Source organism: Protopterus annectens, chromosome 16.part0 (genome assembly GCF_019279795.1).
Source record: "Protopterus annectens isolate FY-2018-M chromosome 16.part0, PAN1.0, whole genome shotgun sequence".
NCBI lineage: Eukaryota > Metazoa > Chordata > Ceratodontiformes > Protopteridae > Protopterus > Protopterus annectens.
Window position 1 is genome coordinate 17226465 of NC_056750.1, and position 21080 is coordinate 17247544.

Genomic DNA, 21080 nt, shown 5'->3' on the forward strand with positions numbered 1-21080 from the left:
CATTATTTAACAGTATAAATAAGTAAGAAGGATGGGGAGGCATACTCCCCATTTGTGAGGTACATAATGCTAATCCACCTGTAAAACCACAATGACTTTGTGTTGATTCTGAGGTGAGTTGACTAGTCAACCCATTGTAATCAACCATTTAACTCACTGACACGTTGGCACTGAGGGTAACAGAAGAGAATCGTACATGAATCTTATTGTTTGGTTTCCTGTAGACTATTGTAAAGTTTGAAAGTAAAGCTGGTAGAGCTGGAAGCACATGTATTCATACACACGTCACTCTTCTGTATTTTCTAATACCAGCTGTTACTCTAGAGGCAGCCAGCTGATGCAGCACTGATGCTGTCTGTCAGCACTTGACGACTCTCAACACTAAGGCACATTAAAACTTTGCCAGACGTCATGTCAAAGTCCCACTCTAGAAGGTAAGAAGGTGACCCCTGATACAGCCACCAACTGTGAATCTGCAGAAATTCTTGCTAAAAGATATGATGGTGATGTGCCCAGTAGAAGGGCTATCATGATGGACTCTGTGAAACTACAACAAATGAGACTCAAGTACCTGTGTTATGTAGGCATATCTATGATGTGCGGGAGTCTTACTTTTTATGAAATACGGACTGAAATGCTGCATATCAGACTTCGTACTGTGTACAGCCATTATTCCATCTGAGAGCAAAGCGGTATAAGAGTTTTTTAAATTGCTATGCGCACTATTAATTCACATTTTGAAATGCTGGTTTGCTATGAACTACTTTCTTATCAACTGTACATTAATATTTCCAATAATCTGGAGCAGTAATGTACAATAACACTGTTTAAATAATATTTACTTAAAGTTAACAGGTACAACTCCAGACTTAATAAATGGAACCATCTTCTGTTTTTGCAGTTTATTATTTATTTTTTAAATGCAAACCATATCAGGTATTTACTTCCTTCACATAACAACAATCATGTTTCTTAAACAGTGAAAATTTAACTGACTGTTGCAATATTTGAAAGCAAAATCAACTGAACTGGGATGAATTAAAACTTTTATTTTGTAAGTGTAAAGCCTAGACAACATATTACTAAAGTTTATATTTCAAAATACTGTTTTGTCACTTCTATGGGATAATATCACTTCATTTATTTCAGGAGTTATAGGGTTGCATTCATACTCATCCAATTTATCTCTGGTCTTTGGATGAGTTTATTCTGTTTCTGTTTCTGTAATCCGGGGGTATGTCTCTGTCCAGAAGTTAAAATACGTATCCCTGAAGCTCTGTTTCATAGAACTAGAGTTGATCTTATGTGTGATCTCCAAGTAGTTTCCTGCATTTGAACTGTACAGTTTCCATTCTGTTGGAACCTTGGAATTGCCTAAGTTAGGGTTCCTGTAATTCAAAAAAAAATCAGTTGTTGAAAAAATTGACATGATACATAATAAGTCCACTATTACAGCTATAATGCAGATATACTATTAGTTTAACTTCCACAGTTTTGCCTCTATTTCTCTTGCCAGTCTTACTGAACAACATTTTAACAATCGTGTTTCTAGACTTATCATATAATAATGGGTCCTTGTTATTCAAAAATGTGCATGCTGATTGGACAGTCCAACCAGCATGCCTGTTGCAAACCGAGTATATACCAACAGAAAAACATCAGATGGCAGTACCATTGAGGAGCCAGACTCTTCTATTTACATATGCTTACAGGACAGCAAAATACGAGAAAAATCAGGTTCGTTCTGCAAAAATAAACAGAAACGGACCTTATTTTCCTTGTATTTAGGCTGTCCCTTGTAAATTTGTTTTTTTTTTGTCTTTCGGCTTTTCCCGGTTAGGGGTCGCCACAGCGGAACTCCGGTCCGCTAATGATTGGTAGTGGATTTTTACGTACCGGGTTACCAGCCCTGATGCACAACCTTCAACGAAGGCACGCCCAATTCATGTATGGCTCCACACAGAAGACGCTCTGGCTGAGAATTGAATGGGGCAACGTCTTGCTATGAGGTATCGGTTAAAAAAAAAAACAGCAATAGAGATTCTCTCTTTCCTGCTGCTTTCCCTGCACTGCATTGATGTACTATGCAAGTGTGGGCATGTAACTCCCATACCCATGCGAAGCACATCAGAAAAGGTAGAAGAATGCAGAGAAACACTACAGTGCCATTACGACATTATTTAAGAAAGTTAAGCAATTTCTTTCATAAGTAATGTCATTGTATAACAGCAATAACCCACAAATGAGTGCGGTCAGTGCTGGATTTACCCACACCCAATCATAGGTTATTGTTTAATTATCTGTGTGTTACGTTCATAGCAATTATTATACTTCTTGTATGGATAAAAAAGGTGAGGTTCATAAAAGAAATTCAAGTCCTGCTATGCCATAACTTCATATATTATAAAACAAAATTGTAAAGGCAGCACACTGTAAAGTCAAAATGTTGCACAAAAAATATTAAAACAAGCAAACACATCTCCCTTTCTTCTGAGTAGGCTGGCTTTGTTGAAACAGTTGGGTCCAATGAGCAGTATTTCTGCTCCTGGAATAAGGCAGTGCTGATATTTTAACATTTTCTGTTAAACATACCTGGAACTTCATCTGTCAACAAAAATGGGACACACATAAGTCTAGAGTTCTCAAAAGGGGCATTTTAGAGTTATAAGGAGCACATTGTTTAAACTTCTCAGTTCAGGTACTGCATGGTTTAAAATCACTCATTTGAAGATGAGTCTGAAGACATAACCTATGCAAAGGTAAGCCCTAAAAGGAAGAAAAATAATTTGGGCTGCACTATGTCTGTAAAGGAACACACCACATCAAACACTAGATAGTTTTTACTTTAGATTCAGTAATTCTGGTACACCACACATGTTTATTAATTAATTTAACAAAATTTGAAAAAAAAAACTGACTAAAACGTTACAACTATAAAATAGCCCATGACAGGATTGGATGTCCAACAGCGTGTTGTGACATTTAAAAAAAAATGAAATTTGTAAACCCCAAATCAGTATGTCTTAAAACAAAGACCAAAATGCTGAAGAGCATGTCTAAAAATCTTGAATACTGAATCCCCCTACCAGCAAAAACCTAGGAATAAGTGCTAATATGGACCCTGCAGGGTTTTCAAACTAGGAAAGCGTGTTTACATCGATCCAGTTTTGGGGGTTTATGTACGATGTTGTGAATGACAGCCAGCAGACAGAAAGTTAAATATTGAGATGATTCAGGGCAGGTGAGCTGCTTAATAGCTAGACAATATTAGGATTTTGTTGTAAGATTCTGTGAATACTGCCATTTTGTTTTAGCAGTGTCCTATTTTGTCGTGGAATGAAGTGAACATTGAAGATTTGTAAATATTGGAGATAAATCTAAAAGAGAAGGAACTAATTAAGCTGAGGCTGTTGTTTTCCTGACATTATTTGTTAGGTAGTATCTACGAGAAAAAAGACTTGAATTTTTTAACTTTTTTTTTTTTTTTTTTTTTTTTTTTGATGGCTTGAATTACTAACAGGTCGAATCTCAGATGGTCATCAATAATGACACATAGTCACTTGGTATTTGAAATTATTTCAGGGGTTGTGCGATTGGCTGATGAAACAGAGAAGGAGCCTTTTGAATTATTAAGTGGTTTAGGTATGAAGAGCCTGTATTTATTTATTTATGTATTTATTTATTATTTATTTATTTTTTTGTATTCAACAGAGGTTTGTTTTTGAGTTATAATTCAATTGCCAAAAAAAGGTTTGGGTGGTGGTGTACCGATCAACTATTGTTTTGGTAATGCAAGTAATCCAGGGTATATAGTAACAAAAGCTTTCCATAGGTGCAGAAAGACAGGAAATTAGGCTACCTGAGTCCCTATGAAGAGTGACTCGATGCATGAGGCTAAGTAGAACCGTAGTGGTGTTGTGGTCTGAGCCCATCCAGTGAAGGGGACAGAAGGTCATTCGGAATGAGGACAGCAGATAATTATTAAGAACATGTTTAAGGGTTGAATTTGAATACATTTTTTCTACAATTTTTAAAAGTGGAGATACTATGGTGATGGGGTAGAAGTTAAAGAGTTCTGTAGAGTGGCCCCCTCCCCTTATAAATGGGTATGATGTTTGATCTCTTCCATAACTGTAATACAATGGATTATGATTACAGATTTCCAGGGGCACTATTTTTTTTCCTTGGGAAGTAATAGGAAAAAATCATGGTTTAGAGTCTCTCTGAGGTTTGAAAACAACATGAGAATTTCATGGAATTTGGCATTTAAGCCAATTATTTGATATTCTATGACTACATTTTTGATGACTTGAATAATGGGCTAATGATTACCAGGGCAGTATTATATGAATGTGAAAGCATGTGCTGATCATGTAGGGCCGATGTGAAGAAGAGGTCATCCTATTCTAGAAGGACAGGGGAAGAGGGAATAGGCAGCAGGCTTTATGGTTCAAGTTTTCTGTGGATCTTTGAAAGCATTTCTGCAATAAAATGGGTGTGGATGCATGGAATGGACTAATAGAATGAGTGTAGGGAAAGAAATACATGCAGGCTTTATTGAGGACAGAAGAATGGAAGGATGAAGGGAAAACGGAATGTTAAATGCATTTAAAAAGCAGACTAGATAAGCTACTTTTCTCCTACTGCCATTAAAAATCATAATGCAACAAAGAATCAGGCATAATTGTATGACAATAAAGCTTACACCCACTGCCTCTCTGAGCTGCATGCATGTACAGCTATGAATACCAAGCAAGACCACTACATGTGCAACACATAAGGCCGCAAACTCACAGTCGTATGCAGCATCCACACTAACTACTTAATCATTAAATTTGTAAGTAAACTAGGCTAGCAACCTGTGAAAACTACCCACATTATTACAAATCTTAGGTTCATAGATTAAGTATAACAAATGTTCTTGAATTCCACAATGAATTCCACAGGAATTCAGGCTACTTTCTTTTTGACTTTGACTATAAATGCCAGCATGTCAAAGGGTCTAACAGCAAATCACCAAAATGTATGCTTAATGTCAAAGTAAGTACAGGATCCTCAGTTATTTTAAAGATAGTTTAATTTCTTGTTGTAGTAAATGTGAGGTTACTATTTTTGAAGATTGGGAGACACAGGCAAGCTGCATTTTCATCAGTGTGGTAGAATGCTGAGATTAGCATGAGATAAGCTATTGGGCAGTTGGATACCATACCAAAGGTGATGATCACAGGTTCCCTCTTATGCAGTAATATTTTCTGATAGGAGTCCATGTCCAGAGATTTAAGGCTCCAGCTGAAACGTCTCTTAACTATATTAGTACTCTATTTCAAACCAGTCACATTAGCAGCATGACTGTTCGACATTAGTAGAATCCAGGCAATATGTTAATAGAATTGTTATTCACGAGGATTTATTAAAGTGTTACTGCATTGCATTAAGGGAGGCGGTAAAAAGGCTTTGCTAATTAGATGCAATATTTTGCAATTCAGAGAAGCATTAGCTGCAGTGAGGATTTATTTATTTATTTATTTTATTAGCATGGCATCCTGGGTGTTTAGCGGATCCTCCCATCCATGCTATGTCTAAGTGCCATTAAGGCACCACATGTAACATATTTCTCCCCAGTTTGTAGTCCCCACCTCCACACAGTGTTTAAGTGCCCTTCATGCATGCTATGCATAGTAATTCCTGGCGTCGTGTTCCCTCTCAAAACCTTGTGTGGCACTAAGGCACATAATGGAATACTTATCCCTGGTGGTTAGAGTCCCCCCCACCAACCCCCATTCAGAGAGTTATACCTGGTGGTTTGTGTTCCCCATCCAATCCCTGTTCAAAGAGTTATACCTGCTGGTGAGTGTCCCCCCAAATACCTGTTCAAAGAGTTATACCTGCTGGTTAGTGTCCCCCCAATCCCTGTTCAAAGAGTTATACCTGCTGGTTAGTGCCCCCCCCAATTATACCTGTTGGTTAGTGTTCCCCCTCCAATCTCCATTCAAAGAGTTATACCTGCTGGTTAGTGTCCCCTATCCCTATTCAAAGAGTTATACCTGCTGGTTAGTGTCCCCCATCCCTATTCAAAGAGTTATACCTGCTGGTTAGTGTCCCCCATCCCTATTCAAAGAGTTATACCTACTGATCAGTGCCCCCCCAACCCCACTCAAAGAGTTATACCAGGTGACTAGTGTTTCCCCCCAAGTAGCAGCCTGTGCTTATTAGTAGAGGGATGTGTGTAAGATTGAAAGCCACTCCAATACACACACACACACACACACACACACACACACACACACACACACACACACACACACACACACACACACACACCTGCTTAACTTACCCTTGACTCCTCTACTTTTGTCTCCAGAGCAGACACACACTCACACATACACTCACAGATGCAGCCCCTCACATACATCCATGTCCACTAATCCCTAACACTACCTGACCCCCGCAATTTCCAAGCACTTACCTCTACTGAGATGGATGAACATGACCTTTTGGTTTTGGTCACTATAGAATTGTGCAATGAGCATCAGTGATACTCTATGTGGCTTGTTTGGTGTGTAGATGCCTTCCTGGAAGTAGTATCAGACTGGAACGTACAGCACAATGCTAATTAGCATATTCCACTCCCCCAGACTGCCTCATATATAGATATATATATATATATATATATATATATATATATATATATATATATGTATATATATATATATATGGGTCTACTACTAATGCCCGAAACGACGATTCCCCGACGTAAAACTCACCGACGCCAGATGACCGACAGGTAAGTGTACCGACAGGGTGATTTGCCGACAGCGGAAAGACCGACAAGGGAATGTGCGATCGCGACGCGGTAAGTGTGCGATGGTGACGGAGTTAGGAGCGGTCAGGTAAGTGCTCGAGATTGTGGGATGTCGGGTTAGGCTGTGGGAAAGGTGAGTGTGTGTTCGTGTCGGAGGTATGGTTCGGGTAAGGTAAGTGTGTGCTAGTGAGGGACTGTAGTTTAGGGACGGGTTAAGTGAGTTAGGGTTAGGGTGCAGGTAGGCGATGTGTGCGTTAGTGTCGGAGCTTGGGCTAGGGGTGGGTTAAGTGAGTTAGGGTTAGGGTGCAGGTAGGTGAAGTGTGCGTTAGTGTCGGAGCTTGGGCTAGGGGTGGGTTAAGTGAGTTAGGGTTAGGGTGCAGGTAGGTGATGTGTGCGTTAGTGTCGGAGCTTGGGCTAGGGGTGGGTTAAGTGAGTTAGGGTTAGGGTGCAGGTAGGTGAAGTGTGCGATAGTGTCGGACCTTAGGGTTAGGGTTTGGGTCAGGGCTAGTGTGTATGCTATGTAGTGTCGCGTGTTGTTTACGTTCCATGTGTCGGTGTAATGGTGTTCGGTGTTTTGCGTTGTCGGGTTTGTGTGTTGTCGGTCATCTGGCGTCGGTGAGTTTTCTGTCGGGGAATCGTCGTGTCGGGCATTAGTAGTAGACCCATATATATATATATATCATGGCTGCAAAGACAGCCTAACCCTGTTCTTTGTGCTAAAGCACCATGTCAGGGCTGTCTATGAATGCAAAAAGGGTCACCATGAGGTGGATACCTCATGGCACTTTCATGAATTCACCCTAGTAGTCATGCTAAACCTGTGGAGGACAGCTATAATGACAGCAGATCCACTCCCTGTTTTTATCTTTTTTTTTTGGACACGGTTGACATCAATTTCACATTGCATAGAATCAATGCCAGACATGTCTCGAGCTTTCTGGATTACCTCTGTGTACCCATATGTGTGTGTGTGTGTGTGTGTGTGTGTGTGTGTGTGTGTGTGTGTGTGTGTGTGTGTGTGTGTGTGTGTGTGTGTGTATACATACACACACACATATATATATATATTTAGCTATGATATATATATATATATATATATATATATATATATATATACAAATAACAGGTGAGCACTTTCGTGGACTAAGCCACTTCATCAGACAATGTAATGAAAAGCTCTTCAGGTTATATAACCAATAGTTCAATTAATTATGCTACTGTATAACCATTCCCTCCTGCCTTAAAGTCATATTACATTCAGCATGAACTCTTCTCTAGATAAAATTCAAATACAAGATTTCTTTCTAAAAAACACTTAATAACAATAACATACACAGTAAATCAAAACTGAACTTTCTATACATAAAATTCTCGCAATAGCATCACTGTAACAGTATTATAACATAATATAATAAAAATACAAGTTTAAAAACACATTTCATAAATAACCTTAAAATAACATGACATGGAAGCTGCCAACTACTTTTTAAGGTCTCTAGCTAATAATATGGGCTTAATATTCAGTTTATCATTGAGACCCTTACCCATATTTGCCCTGAGTCTCACTATCCATTCTAGTTCCTTAGATTTTGTCTTCAACTTAACACCTCCCCCTCTACAGTTATTGACAACCCTGTCAATTACCATGAAATGAAAAGTGTGTGCAACACCATGCCTCTCAACATGCCTTGCCAGAGCATTAGTGTCTGCCATCCTCCCTATATCATAGAGGTGTTCCCTCATCCAATCCCTTAGCCTCTGTGTTGTCATGACAATATAAAAAGAGGTGCAGATCAAGCAATGTGCCAAGTAAACAATGTTAGTGCTATTGCAATTAGCTTTAAGTCTAAATTTGAATATCCTGTTTAAATCCGGGTGCTGGAACTCACCATTAGAATCCACATGTATTCATAAGTTACAATTGCCACAAGGAAATGTGGCATAATATAAAAGGAGAATGGTTGTAACTACAATTCACTACACTGATGAGGGCTTGATAAACTCATAGCCGAAACCGGTCTGTTGTCTTGTTCTCCTACTTTTATACTATTAAACTTATATGTTACGGTTTGCTGGCTCTGCATTTTTATTTTGCTAAAGGACTTTTGGAGCCGTGCAGCTACCATACTTGCAGGGGCTCACTTCTCTTTAAAATACAATATAAAACAAACAAGGTGGGGGCTGTACCCCTCCCACACCCTAACTATATATATATATATATATATATATATATATATATATATATATATATACTAACTCCAAGATCGCACTACACCTTTTACTTGCCTTACAATATTCTACACAGTGCCATATATACTAAGTTCAGTTCAATGAAATGAGATTCAGTGACATGAGTTTTCAGTAGTTTGTGCTTTCAGCGATGGGGTTGGGGTGAAATGAAATTCAGTGAAATGAGATTCAATAAAACAAAGTAGACCCATATATATATATATATATATATATATATGTGTGTGTGTGTGTGTGTGTGTGTGTGTGTGTGTGTGTAAGTGTGTGTGCACCAGACTGACAAATGAACTCCCAGCTTGTCCGCATGTATCTTGAGTAGCAGACGTCATTAAGTGGCCTATCAATGGTTGCTGTTGCTGGCTCATACTAAGTTGCGTATAGCTTTGAAGCAATGTTTAGGTTTGATCATGGTGGTGTGTCCATGGAGTTAGTATAAATACTTTAGGGGTGTGAGATACAGCCTCATGTTGGGAGGACTGAGAGGGCAGAGATCCGACCTATATCCATTTGTACTGATATTTTATCAGTTAAGAGATTCTTGCAGTATATAAATGTTACAGGATACACAAAGGTGGAAGCGAACTAAGTAGCAGTTTCTAAGTGACGCCAGTGACATCAAATTACATAATGCAAGATTTGCCAAGTGATTGTTGATGTAAAGGTATGTGATGTTGATGTTTACATCTGCAATGGTAGATGTTTTTGATGTCAATTATGACTGCAGTTTTATATATATATATATATATATATATATATATATATATATATATATATGTATATATATATATATATATATATATATATATATATATATATATATTTATTTGTGTGTGTGTGTTCATATACATATATAGTTGCATTTCATTTTGTCAACTGTGCAGGGTAGTGTGTTTGTGTGTGTGTGTGTGTGTGTGTGTGTGTGTGTGTGTGTGTGTGTGTGTGTGTGTGTGTGTGTGTGTGTGTGTGTGTGTGTGTGTGTGTCTTTGTGTGTGTGTGTGTGTGTGTGTGTGTGTGTGTGTGTGTGTATGTAAATGCCTGATTTAGTGAATGGTATTTTTACTGAGTCTATGTCGTGTTGAAAGACTTAAGTGGGTTTGTATTGTGAGTAGGAGTGTGTTTGTGTGTGTGTGTGTGTGTGTGTGTGTGTGTGTGTGTGTGTGTGTGTGTGTGTGTGTGTGTCTGTGTGTGTGTGTGTGCGTGTGACTATTTACAGGTTAAGGTTCCAGTAAAGTTAGGTAACGGAATATGTTTAGGTACATTAGAGAATTTCGTATCTCGTGTTTGCGAAGCTCTTCTCTGCTATGAGAAATATAAATGGCCTATGCGGCAAACTTTTCTGAAAGCTGGCAGGACTAGAATGTAAGAACTGAACAGTTTTGGATTCACAATAGAAGACTGTGTCAAGAAGCAATAATTTGATCTGTTAAAGTATCTACATTTTACACGTGGACTGTTTGTTTCCTGGAAAAATTGTTTACACGATATGTGTATCCAAACTGATGTTGTTGCTCAGGCTGATGAAAAGTATATTTTATTTTCTACCTGTAAATAAGCTTGAGTTTTGAAACTTTTGAAATCTATAAAGTTGAATTTCAGTCCATTTTTCTACTGCATGCTCAACAAAGTTACCTCAATATGTAAACCTGTATGCATATATTGTATTGGGTGTATATAGATGTGTATGCGTATGTGCATATGTGAGTATGTGTGCCCATGTTATGTGGTCTAATAGTCAGGTAGTTGAACAGAAGCAAAGACCAGAAAAACAGATTGAATATGAAATGATTGTTGGTCTTTGCAAGTGTGAGATTGTTTTACTGCAGGAATTGGGAAATTGGGAAACTGTCCTTTCCCCACAGCAGTGTGATCTTGGATTATGGTACATTTAAGTAGCAGGGGGTATGTGGAACTGCAGTGCACTCTTGGAATTGGTATATCTAAGCAGCAGGGGGTATGTGGAACTGCAGTGCACTCTTGACGTTGGTATATTTAAGCACCAAGGGGTATGTGGAACTGCAGTGTGCTCTTGGAGTTGGTATATTTAAGCACCAAGGGGTATGTGGCACTGCAGTGCGCTCTTGGAGTTGGTATATTTAAGCACCATGTACCTCACAAGACACCTGCAGCAGCTGGAAAGGCCCCAGAAGTACCTTACAAAAAGGATTACTGGCCTCAAACAGATGCCCTACACTGACTGTCTCAAAAAACTCCAACTTTACTCTGTAGCATATCGCCTACTCTGAGAAGATCTCTGCCTAACATATAAAGCTATGTCAAACCCAGAGCTGTTGGATATGCTACACCTAAAGAAATCCCAATCTCTTGAGCTACATGCTCTAAGGACCTAAACCTTGTTACTATAATAAACAGGATGTGCTGGAGGGATAGATTCCTGTCCCAGAGACTTCCCATACTCTGGAACAAGCTACCCATCTATGTCAAGCAAAGTTCCTCATTAGCACTCTTCAAGAAAAATCTTGATGAGTGGATGGGAAATAGGAAATACACCCCAGGGATCACTTCTGTGGCTCTGCTCGACAGGGGCACAGGAAATTAACTTTCTTGGGTGGCGTAAGCCAGGGAACCTTGTTGGCTAGACTTACCTAGGCCCTTGGGTGGATAGCCTAGTACCTACCTATGAACCTATGAACCAAGGGGTATGTGGAACTGCAGCATGCTCTTAGAGTTGGTATATTTAAGCAGCAAGGGGTATGTGGAATTGCAGTGCACTCTTGGAGTTAGTATATTTAAGCAGCAGGAGTGTATAGATGCTGCAGTGGTTGCTTGACCCCTGCAAACAAATAGTTTTGCTGTGGTATTTTGCCTTTTTTTAACTGTCTTTCAATGCCATTTGTTTGATTACTTTGAATTCAAACACGGCATTTTGTCCATTTGACATTATACTGATTGGTATTTACTAGATATGTAGTCCATGACATTATTAATGAGCTTAGCCTCAAATTCCCAAGTGCTCCAAAGCACTGTCTGGTTACACGACTTGCTCAAGGTCACACAATAAGCAAATGAAAGCTGAGAGAATAAAACCCCTGTACTATAGAAAGTAGCTCATTAAACTGCCGGACATGTGTGTGTGTGTGTGTGTGTGTGTGTGTGTGTGTGTGTGTGTGTGTGTGTGTGTGTGTGTGTGTGTGCTCGAACCCTACACCCCCCGGAACTTAAATGTACCAACTCCGAGATCGCACTACAGTGTGGAAGTGAAAATCTTTCCATTCCGCACTGTAGGGAGATGCCGGTTCCCCGTTGTCGACATTTAAAATGTCGATCATATGGTCTCGGCCATATGAATGTTGACATTGTGAAATGTCGACCATTCGAAGGGGACCCATATATATATATATATATATATATATAGATATAGATATATGTATATATATATATATATATATATATATATATATATAGTTGAATTTACTTATAGCTGAGATATGTTTACTCAACAGAGTTTGGACAGCTAAACAGATATGCCTTTTCCCCAGTATTATGGGATCTCAGAGTTAGTATATGTAATTAGCAGGAGTTATGGGGAACAGTTTTTTGTTCGTGTTTTTCTTTTGTTTTTTTTTTGTTTGTTTGTTTTTGCTTGCACTAAGAACTTTCTTCATATAGCTGTCATACAACGGTCTAGCTATCATTTTGTCTAATCAGAAATGGTCTAAAAACGTGATCTAATGACAAATGACCTATTAATTTTCTCCAGTATACTTTACCAGTTATAGTTGTGATAATAAGGAAATTCAATTTTTGATGAAAAGTAGTCATTTTCTTACAGATTTCACTGTTCCTCATTGCTAAATAATAAATTGCTTTATCCTGTATCACTCCGGCATTTTGACAGAATCCTCATCTCTACACACGCCTGAGGTTTGCACTTTTCATGCCTTCAAACATTATGGCAGCTGTGATGGAGTCTTCCTATTTGTCAAGGAATGTATTACTTCCAGGCAGATAGATCACTAGAGATCTACAAAGTGAATTCATTGAACTACAGATCATTCTAGATAGGATTAATAATCAACTAATAACTTGTTACATAACACATTCTCGGCCCCGAATGATCACATGATATTTCACAGTGTTCTGAATGATCTTCTTTTTATTAAAAACTCCATTGTTTTGGGTGACTTTAACTACCCTCACTAATCTAGAATACTTATACATCCAATGTCAGATATGCCCAATAATTTCTAGATTTATTAAGCAAACACCCTTTGAGCAGTTGGTAAACAAGCCCGCTACATGATCTAGAATTCCTGACCCAATTCTTAAAAATATGGTTGCCTCACGCGCCAATCCTCTGGCATATCCTTCCCCATTGAAGTCTGACTACAAATTTGAGACTGTTTGCTTTAAACTCCCCAAAACTCATGTAGCAATCCCCACTGAAATTTCTGCACCAGTTTAGGAAAATGCATAGACCTAGCAGTTCCAACTCAAACTAAGTATAATGGGAAGTATATCGGGAAATTTGAAAATAAATCACCCTGCTAGTCCACTATCACAAATAAACTCTATGACAAAAGAAAGGAACTCCTTAAATTACATAGCAAATCCGAAACTCCTCTTCTCAAGAAAAATATTAAAAGCACTGCAAAAAAACTGAAAAAACACGATCAAATCAACTAAAGGAGCCCATGAATTTAGGCTGGCCTCTAAAGTCAAAGATAACTATAAATCTTTCTTTAGCTATGTTAGAAAAAATAAAAAAGTATCATAAATGGCTGAGAACTTATTCATAATGATGCCTCCTATTCTCACCTAACAGACATTGCCAATATCCTTATATGTTTAGTACCAACTTTACACCTGAGACTTCGAGCCAAAGGCTGAAACACTTGAATAACTTAATTGCCTAATTTATCTCTAAAGATCATTTAGTGAGAGTTCTAACCATGACCATAAATACTCCCTCCATGGGACCTGATAATACACCTGGTTGTTTATTTAATAGTGTTAAACATGCCCGTTGCACGCATGCTCCTCAAACTGTTTAACTTACGTTTACCAACTGGTTTTGTCCTTGCTGATTGGTGCATTGAAGTAGTGATATCCATCCATAAGGAGATCTTACAATCAAAGATAATTATAGACCTATTAGCCTTGCAAGCACCATCTGCAAAGTCATGGAAAGTATTATAACTAACCTCATAATGTATAATAACAAATATCTTATTTAACTTAACCCCAACATTTGGACTTTATGAAGGGTAGATACCACGTGTTTCAATTCTCTCAGGAAAAAGTTGTCAATAATAAAATTACTTTATTGATACTGAATCCACTAAGAGTAATTGAATTTTAACCCGCCAACCAACAACAAACTAGACAAGTAAAACCTGTCAAAACAAATACAGGCCAAAGCCATGAGTAATATCTTCATTAAAAGAGTTTTTGCAGAGGGCAAGCCCCTCTGCAACTTTCTCATAAGGGTGACTTCACCTCCACATCTCCAATAAAAGTGAAAAAAATGTCTCACACAACTGTAAACTCACAGAACAGTTAATAAATAAATTCCAGAAGTTGGGATGATGGCTTTACCATTCTGTGAGTTACCATTTGCTAAGTGGAAGATATCCCATTAATATCTGTGCCTTGCTCAAATTCCTCTGTTGGTATTTCCAAAAGAGGGGGAGGGTGTAGCTTGAGGTTAAACTGAAAGGGTAACTACTACAACCATATGCAGTTGTTGAAGTTAAGTACACTGCAGAGACCCCCATTTTTTTGTTAACCAGGTAGGCCCACATGAGAGACAGTACTTTTTCAGGGGTGACATTGGAGCAATTCCTCCCAACCAGACCATTTAATAAATCCATGTTACAAGAGAGCTTTGTGGTCAAAGAGGCTTGACTGACCAATTACAACTTAGTGTACCTTACAAACTTCATATAATGCACTTGTTCACTTGTGCTGCATAGCTATTGCCCTTTTACTCCTGGAAATACAGGAGACAATTGATTTAAATTGGAAAAAAGGAGATAGCTGATTTAAAAACAAAGAAAAGTCTTTATAATGTCGTATGCTGACAATGAGTTATTACGGTTGCTGGGCTATCATGTATCTCATAATACATAATATCATTAAAGTTCTCACATTTTCACAATGTCTCAGACTAGGTTACAACCTGTCTCTTTTACAGAAGAGTTCCAGTTTAGACAGGTGTGTCCTGCAAGAAACATGAAGAAGAGAAAACATCTAGTGATTTTAGTATAAGAAGTATATTCTTTCTTCTGATTATTGTGCAAATCTCTGGTTCTGCATCTGAAAGAACTTGATACAATATGAAGCACTAGAAATAACCACAACTCTCAACAGTGAATTTTTGTTTTCATAATCAAGTCAAACATAGTAATTGGACTGATTTATTATCATATGTTTCTGTAAAAAAAAAAGTCCCTTGGTGGATATATGGAAAGATGGTGACCTTAGTTTTGGATATGTAATGAAGATTTCTATTTATTTATTTACTTTTTCTGAGTTATTCTAATAGCCTTGCAGCTGTTGTTATCCTATTAAAGCGATGTGGCTGAAAAATTAAACAAAACTGTATAATGGGAAGGACTCAGCTAAGAAGAGTAAAAACTCAGTAGGTAATGAATAAAACTCTATGCAGAGAACAGATCAGATTCAAGGTTACAACACGAAAAACATCACGCAGTGCTTTCTTAAAAGTGAAGCAAGCAAACAACATACTAAAAGGGCTAATATCGGCAGTTGGATACATAAGAAAAGATTAAAAGTGGGCTCAAAGAAAGACCACATACTATGTAGATTATATTCATCCAGCTGGGTTGACCACATTGGCCAGCTATTTGCTTCAGCATGGCTTGAATCAGCCGTGGGACCTGCTCCCAGTAAACTGTGTATGGTAGAAATCCCATGAATGGTAGCCAAGAATCATCCTCACAAATTAACAAACAAGCTTAACTGATTCCTATCAACCCAGAGAAGCAGAGGCTGTACCCCAAAATTTCCTAGATTTCTGAGCTCCTCACTCTGTGATGGACAGCAAATCCATATATCCTACAATGAAACCCCATTTCTGTCTGTTGTAGCCATGCTGTCATTCTTTCTGTCACTCCTCAGTGTCAGTCCAGTGTACAGTACACACACACACACACACACACACACACACACACACACACACTCACACGCATAGAGGCAATTCGGGAAATTGCTTCATTTTGGATTTTGAAAGGAAACCAGAGCGGCTGAAAAACCTAAAAAGACAAAATGCATGCACTCATGTCTGCGAGAATCCATATGACAGTCATAGTACACATGAGTTTAAATGACTTGAAACATAACTCCATGAACTGGAGACATGATGGAGCTCTTGGAATATGAATCCAAGGCAGGTATAATCCTAGCCTTGAACAGCATTTTACCATCACTAATAATGATGCCATATATGAACAAAAGATGATTGACTTCAACAATTGGCTTAACTTCTGGGGTCATTCAAATGCAGTCCAATATATATCAGCTTGGGAGGAGATGGCAGACAATCCTAACTGCTTTGACAGAAATGCCCTGCACCTATTCCTGCAAGGCTTTCATATATTGGCTAAAACGTTATCTACCCCAATAGTACCTTTTTAGGCAACATCAGTCTTCAAATACTTTCAGCATAATGAAATAGAATCTGGATAAAATAAATGCATTATTGGTCAATGTTAGGAGCCATAAGAAAAACGTCAATCCCTACAGGCCCTCGTTACCCTGAAAAACATTAATATATGTATCGTCGAGGAGACCTGCTTCAAGACCAGTGAGAACACCCCATCAGTGCAGGGTTTAAAGCCAATGAGAACATCAGTACAGGGTTCAAGACCAATTAGAGCACTCCAACAGTGCAGGGTTTAAGGCCAATGAGAGCCCTCCATCAGTGCAGGGTTTAAGGCCAATGACAGCCCTCCATCCATGCAGGGTTTAAGGCCAATGAGAGCCCTCCATCAGTGCATGGTTTAAGACCAATGAGAACACTCCATCAGTGCAGGGTTTAAGGCCAATGAGAACACTCCATTACTACAGGGTTTCAATGCCTATCAAAAGCTCAGGCCCACCTCACTAAATAAAGGTATTAAAGGTGGTGATATCTCCATCTTTGTAAAACAAATTTTACCTCTAGACTCGATGGACTAGATAACAACCAGGAACTCCTCCATATCTGACTTGCCATTAACAAAACCCCTTATCACATTATAGCTAACTACAGGATGCCACATATGTCTCTCTCTCTCAGCCCATACCCCTTCCTAAGTAATATGGAGTCCCTATGCATTAAGCTAAACATTAGTCTCCAAGAGGACTTAAACTACCCCTCCATTAACTGGGAGATTTATACATACTCAAACCCACAGGTTTCTGACTTTGTCAATACAAACTCTCTGGATTAGTTAGTCTGCACCCCAACCAGAGGTGAACAAACTCTTGACTTGGTCCAACCCAATATGGGACAGCTCTGTTCCTTACCAGCTGTAACTTCTTCCACAGTCAACTTAGACTACATATGCATCACATTCACTGTAAGACTGAAGCCAGAAGCATTCCCAACACCTCAGAATTCAGAGACTTATGTGAAGGCCAAGTTACAAAAACTTAGTGATGAACTGGCTAAATTAAAAAAACCCTTCCAGCCCAATAACCCCTCTGCTTACTGGGAATCCTTTGCCACCAAATTCTATGCACATATGAATATCTGCATGGATGTATCTGTCCCCCTCCAAAGTAAATACAATGCCAAATTTAGAAAAAAAAATCCCCATGTGGTGGAACCCAAATATAAACAGCTATATAATAAAATAAGAAAAGTCATTGCACATAAAAATAAAAGTAAGTCTGAAGATGCTGAAAACAGTATTACTGAACTTATCGGGGAACTCCTGACCCTGATCATATCAACCAAAATCAGGTTAATATCCTTCTAGGCAAAGGGCAACCACAAAGCCTCCTTTAACTAGGTTAGAAACCTCAGAAGTACGGCCCAGCACTGTGCAGCGCTAATAATAAATTATTTTTTATTTATTTTTTTATTATTATTATTTATTTATTTATTTAACATTTGTTAACCGGGAAAGTCTGGCTTGGAACTAAGCCAATTTTCAGCAGAGAGTCGGGGAGAAATGCTCCAGATGCATGTTTTTATAATACCACTTTGTAATGATACCACATACTCGAACCCAGGTGACCTACTAGTGCATTAATTTAACTCTAACTTCACCCACCCATTCCCAGGTCACATACCTTCATTTACATCTCCCCACAAATCTCCCATTAACAAGTCCCCAAGACACTATCCAAGGCCAAGAACACTGCTGCTATAGGGCTTGATAATATACCGAGCTACCTACTAGCCAGTCTGAAACAGGATTTGTGACGCTTCCTGCAGAGGATATTCAATATCAGCATCCAAACAGGTTCTGTTTCAGGTAAATGGAGGACAGCAACAGTCATCCCCTTACATAAAGGTGGGGAATGAATGGACCCGGGTAATTATAGTCACATAAGTCTGACCAGTCTCATCTATAAGGCAATGGAAAAGATTATTATGGAATTACTAAATAAGGACATAGGTAACTTACAAACACTCGATTCAAGACAATTCAAAGTTATAAAGGGCAGATCCTGCCCACTTAATCTGTTTGACTTCTTTCAGAAGGTCATTGAAGCAAAGGATAAGGATAAATAAGCATACACCACGTATCTTGATCTTGTAAAAGCACTCAGTACCATCCTACATGCAGGTATCATAGATAAACTCTCACAGCTAAATAAAATCCTTATTTAAAGTGTTAGATAGCAAATTGGCACACAAACAGAACCCAAGAAATTAGGATGCGTGACTCTACCTCCTCCAAAAGGCCTGTCACTAATGGTGTACCCCAGGGGTCAGTCCTTAGGCCACTCCTCTTTCACATTATGTTAAAGGTGGTTAAAGCTAATGTTAAGGGTTTATGTCTTCAAACTTGGTGCCATCATAAATTCCTCAGAGGACACAAACATCCTCAAATAAATAGCTGCTGTCAAAACCATGGACTAAAAATTAAATACTAGGAACTATATAATGATATTTTTCAGAAGGCATGACATTCCTTGTATCCATCAAATGACAAAACATTCCTGAAATCTGATCCAGTAATTCAGGACCTGGGAATTTCTGCATGCAATGAACTGTCCTTCAGTTACCATGTATCTACTATTAGAAGTTCCAGTAATTCAGGACCTGGGATTTGTGTATGCAATGAACTGTCCTTCAGTTACCATGTATCTACTATTAGAAGTTCCAGTAATTCAGGACCTGGGATTTGTGCATGCAATGAACTGTCCTTCAGTTACCATGTATCTACTATTAGAAATTCCAGTAATTCAGGACCTGGGATTTGTGCATGCAATGAACTGTTCTTCAGTTACCATGTATCTACTATTAGAAGTTCCAGTAATTCAGGACCTGGGATTTGTGTATGCAATGAACTGTCCTTCAGTTACCATGTATCTACTATTAGAAGTTCCAGTGATTCAGGACCTGGGAATTTGTGTATGCAATGAACTGTCCTTCAGTTACCATGTATCTACTATTAGAAGTTCCAGTAATTCAGGACCTGGGAATTTGTGCATGCAATGAACTGTCCTTCAGTTACCATGTATCTACTATTAGAAGTTCCAGTAATTCAGGACCTGGGAATTTGTGCATGCAATGAACTGTCCTTCAGTTACCATGTATCTACTATTAGAAGTTCCAGTAATTCAGGACCTGGGAATTTGTGCATGCAATGAACTGTCCTTCAGTTGCCATGTATCTACTATTAGAAGTTCCAGTAATTCAGGACCTGGGAATTTGTGCATGCAATGAACTGTCCTTCATTTACCATGTATCTACTATTAGAAGTTCTTTTTTCAGTGCTCAGCTTCTTAGTAAAGGTACGATGTCCAGATCCCGGGATGAAATCATTCCTCTGTATTTGGCACTAATAATGTCTGTCGCTGAGTATAATGCACCTTTTGGTATGTGCTTGTCCAAACATTTAACACAACTCAAGTCACCACAATGCCTTCTGTCTTCACAATATCATACAAGCTACTGATGGGTGATGTCTGCTTCACATACAGAGCCAGAATAGACCCTATCCTGTCAGACCTGCTGCACATTTGCAAGTCCAATGGCATCAAAAAAACCTGTTCAAGAGATCTCAATCTCTTTTGTAACATAAACAGAACACGTTTGAGGGACAGATATGTATCACAGAGAATATCACTTCTTTGGAATCTTCTTCCTCTCCACATAAAGCAAAGTACTTCTCTTACTACATTCAAATGTAACCTTGATGAATGGATGGGGGTATCTGCAAATTCACTTCTGGTTTAGCACCCCTGTCCTTCATATATATGGGAAACATGTAAATGTCCCAACATACCCTTGTTCAGCCCATCTCTGGATTATTCATATGGTAAAATATAAAGGCTAAAAACTACCACTGGAATGTAAGGCTAGGCTTCTAAAGATCTTCATGGATCAGTAATATAGTAGATACAAACCTACAAAAGGAGGATTTACAGACTCTACATAAAAAGCACCCCAGCTGTGAACAGAACCAAAAGCTTCAAGGCAACAAAACCTACCACCGTGCTGTCGTTAGTGGACAAATACGTTGTCATTTTTAACCTTATGATAGCTATCAGTTATTGAGGATTTATCAATGGTATTATATATACTTATTTAAGGATTTGTATTTATTCAGAAGTGCTATGAAGGACTGAATCACAGAATCCTGAACTCCAAAATCTGTATTTCTTGAAACTCCTCATCATAACATATAATCGCGCTTGAGTTGCTGTGGTCTGACTGGAAAGGGAAGCAAAAGCATTCTGTAACAAGGAGTTATTTTTCTTTGTGTGTGCGTGTGTGTGTGTGTGTGTGTGTGTGTGTGTGTGTGTGTGTGTGTGTGTGTGTGTGTGTGTGTGTGTGTGTGCGTGTGTGTGTGTACGTGCATGTGTGCGTGTGTGCGTGTGTAAATAT

The 21080-nt window shown here is 38.6% G+C and overlaps 1 protein-coding gene across 1 annotated transcript in view; it reads right to left on the reverse strand.

The window, feature by feature from the left end:
• Window positions 1-892: 892 nt before the first annotated feature.
• The window catches only part of LOC122790388 (bile salt-activated lipase-like), a 199330-nt gene continuing 179142 nt past the window's right edge, over window positions 893-21080 (reverse strand). Inside the window, exon 11 of the mRNA XM_044057901.1 lies at window positions 893-1388. Coding sequence (XP_043913836.1) covers window positions 1205-1388 — 184 coding nt within the window. The 3' untranslated portion in view covers window positions 893-1204. The remainder of the gene's footprint in view (window positions 1389-21080) is intronic.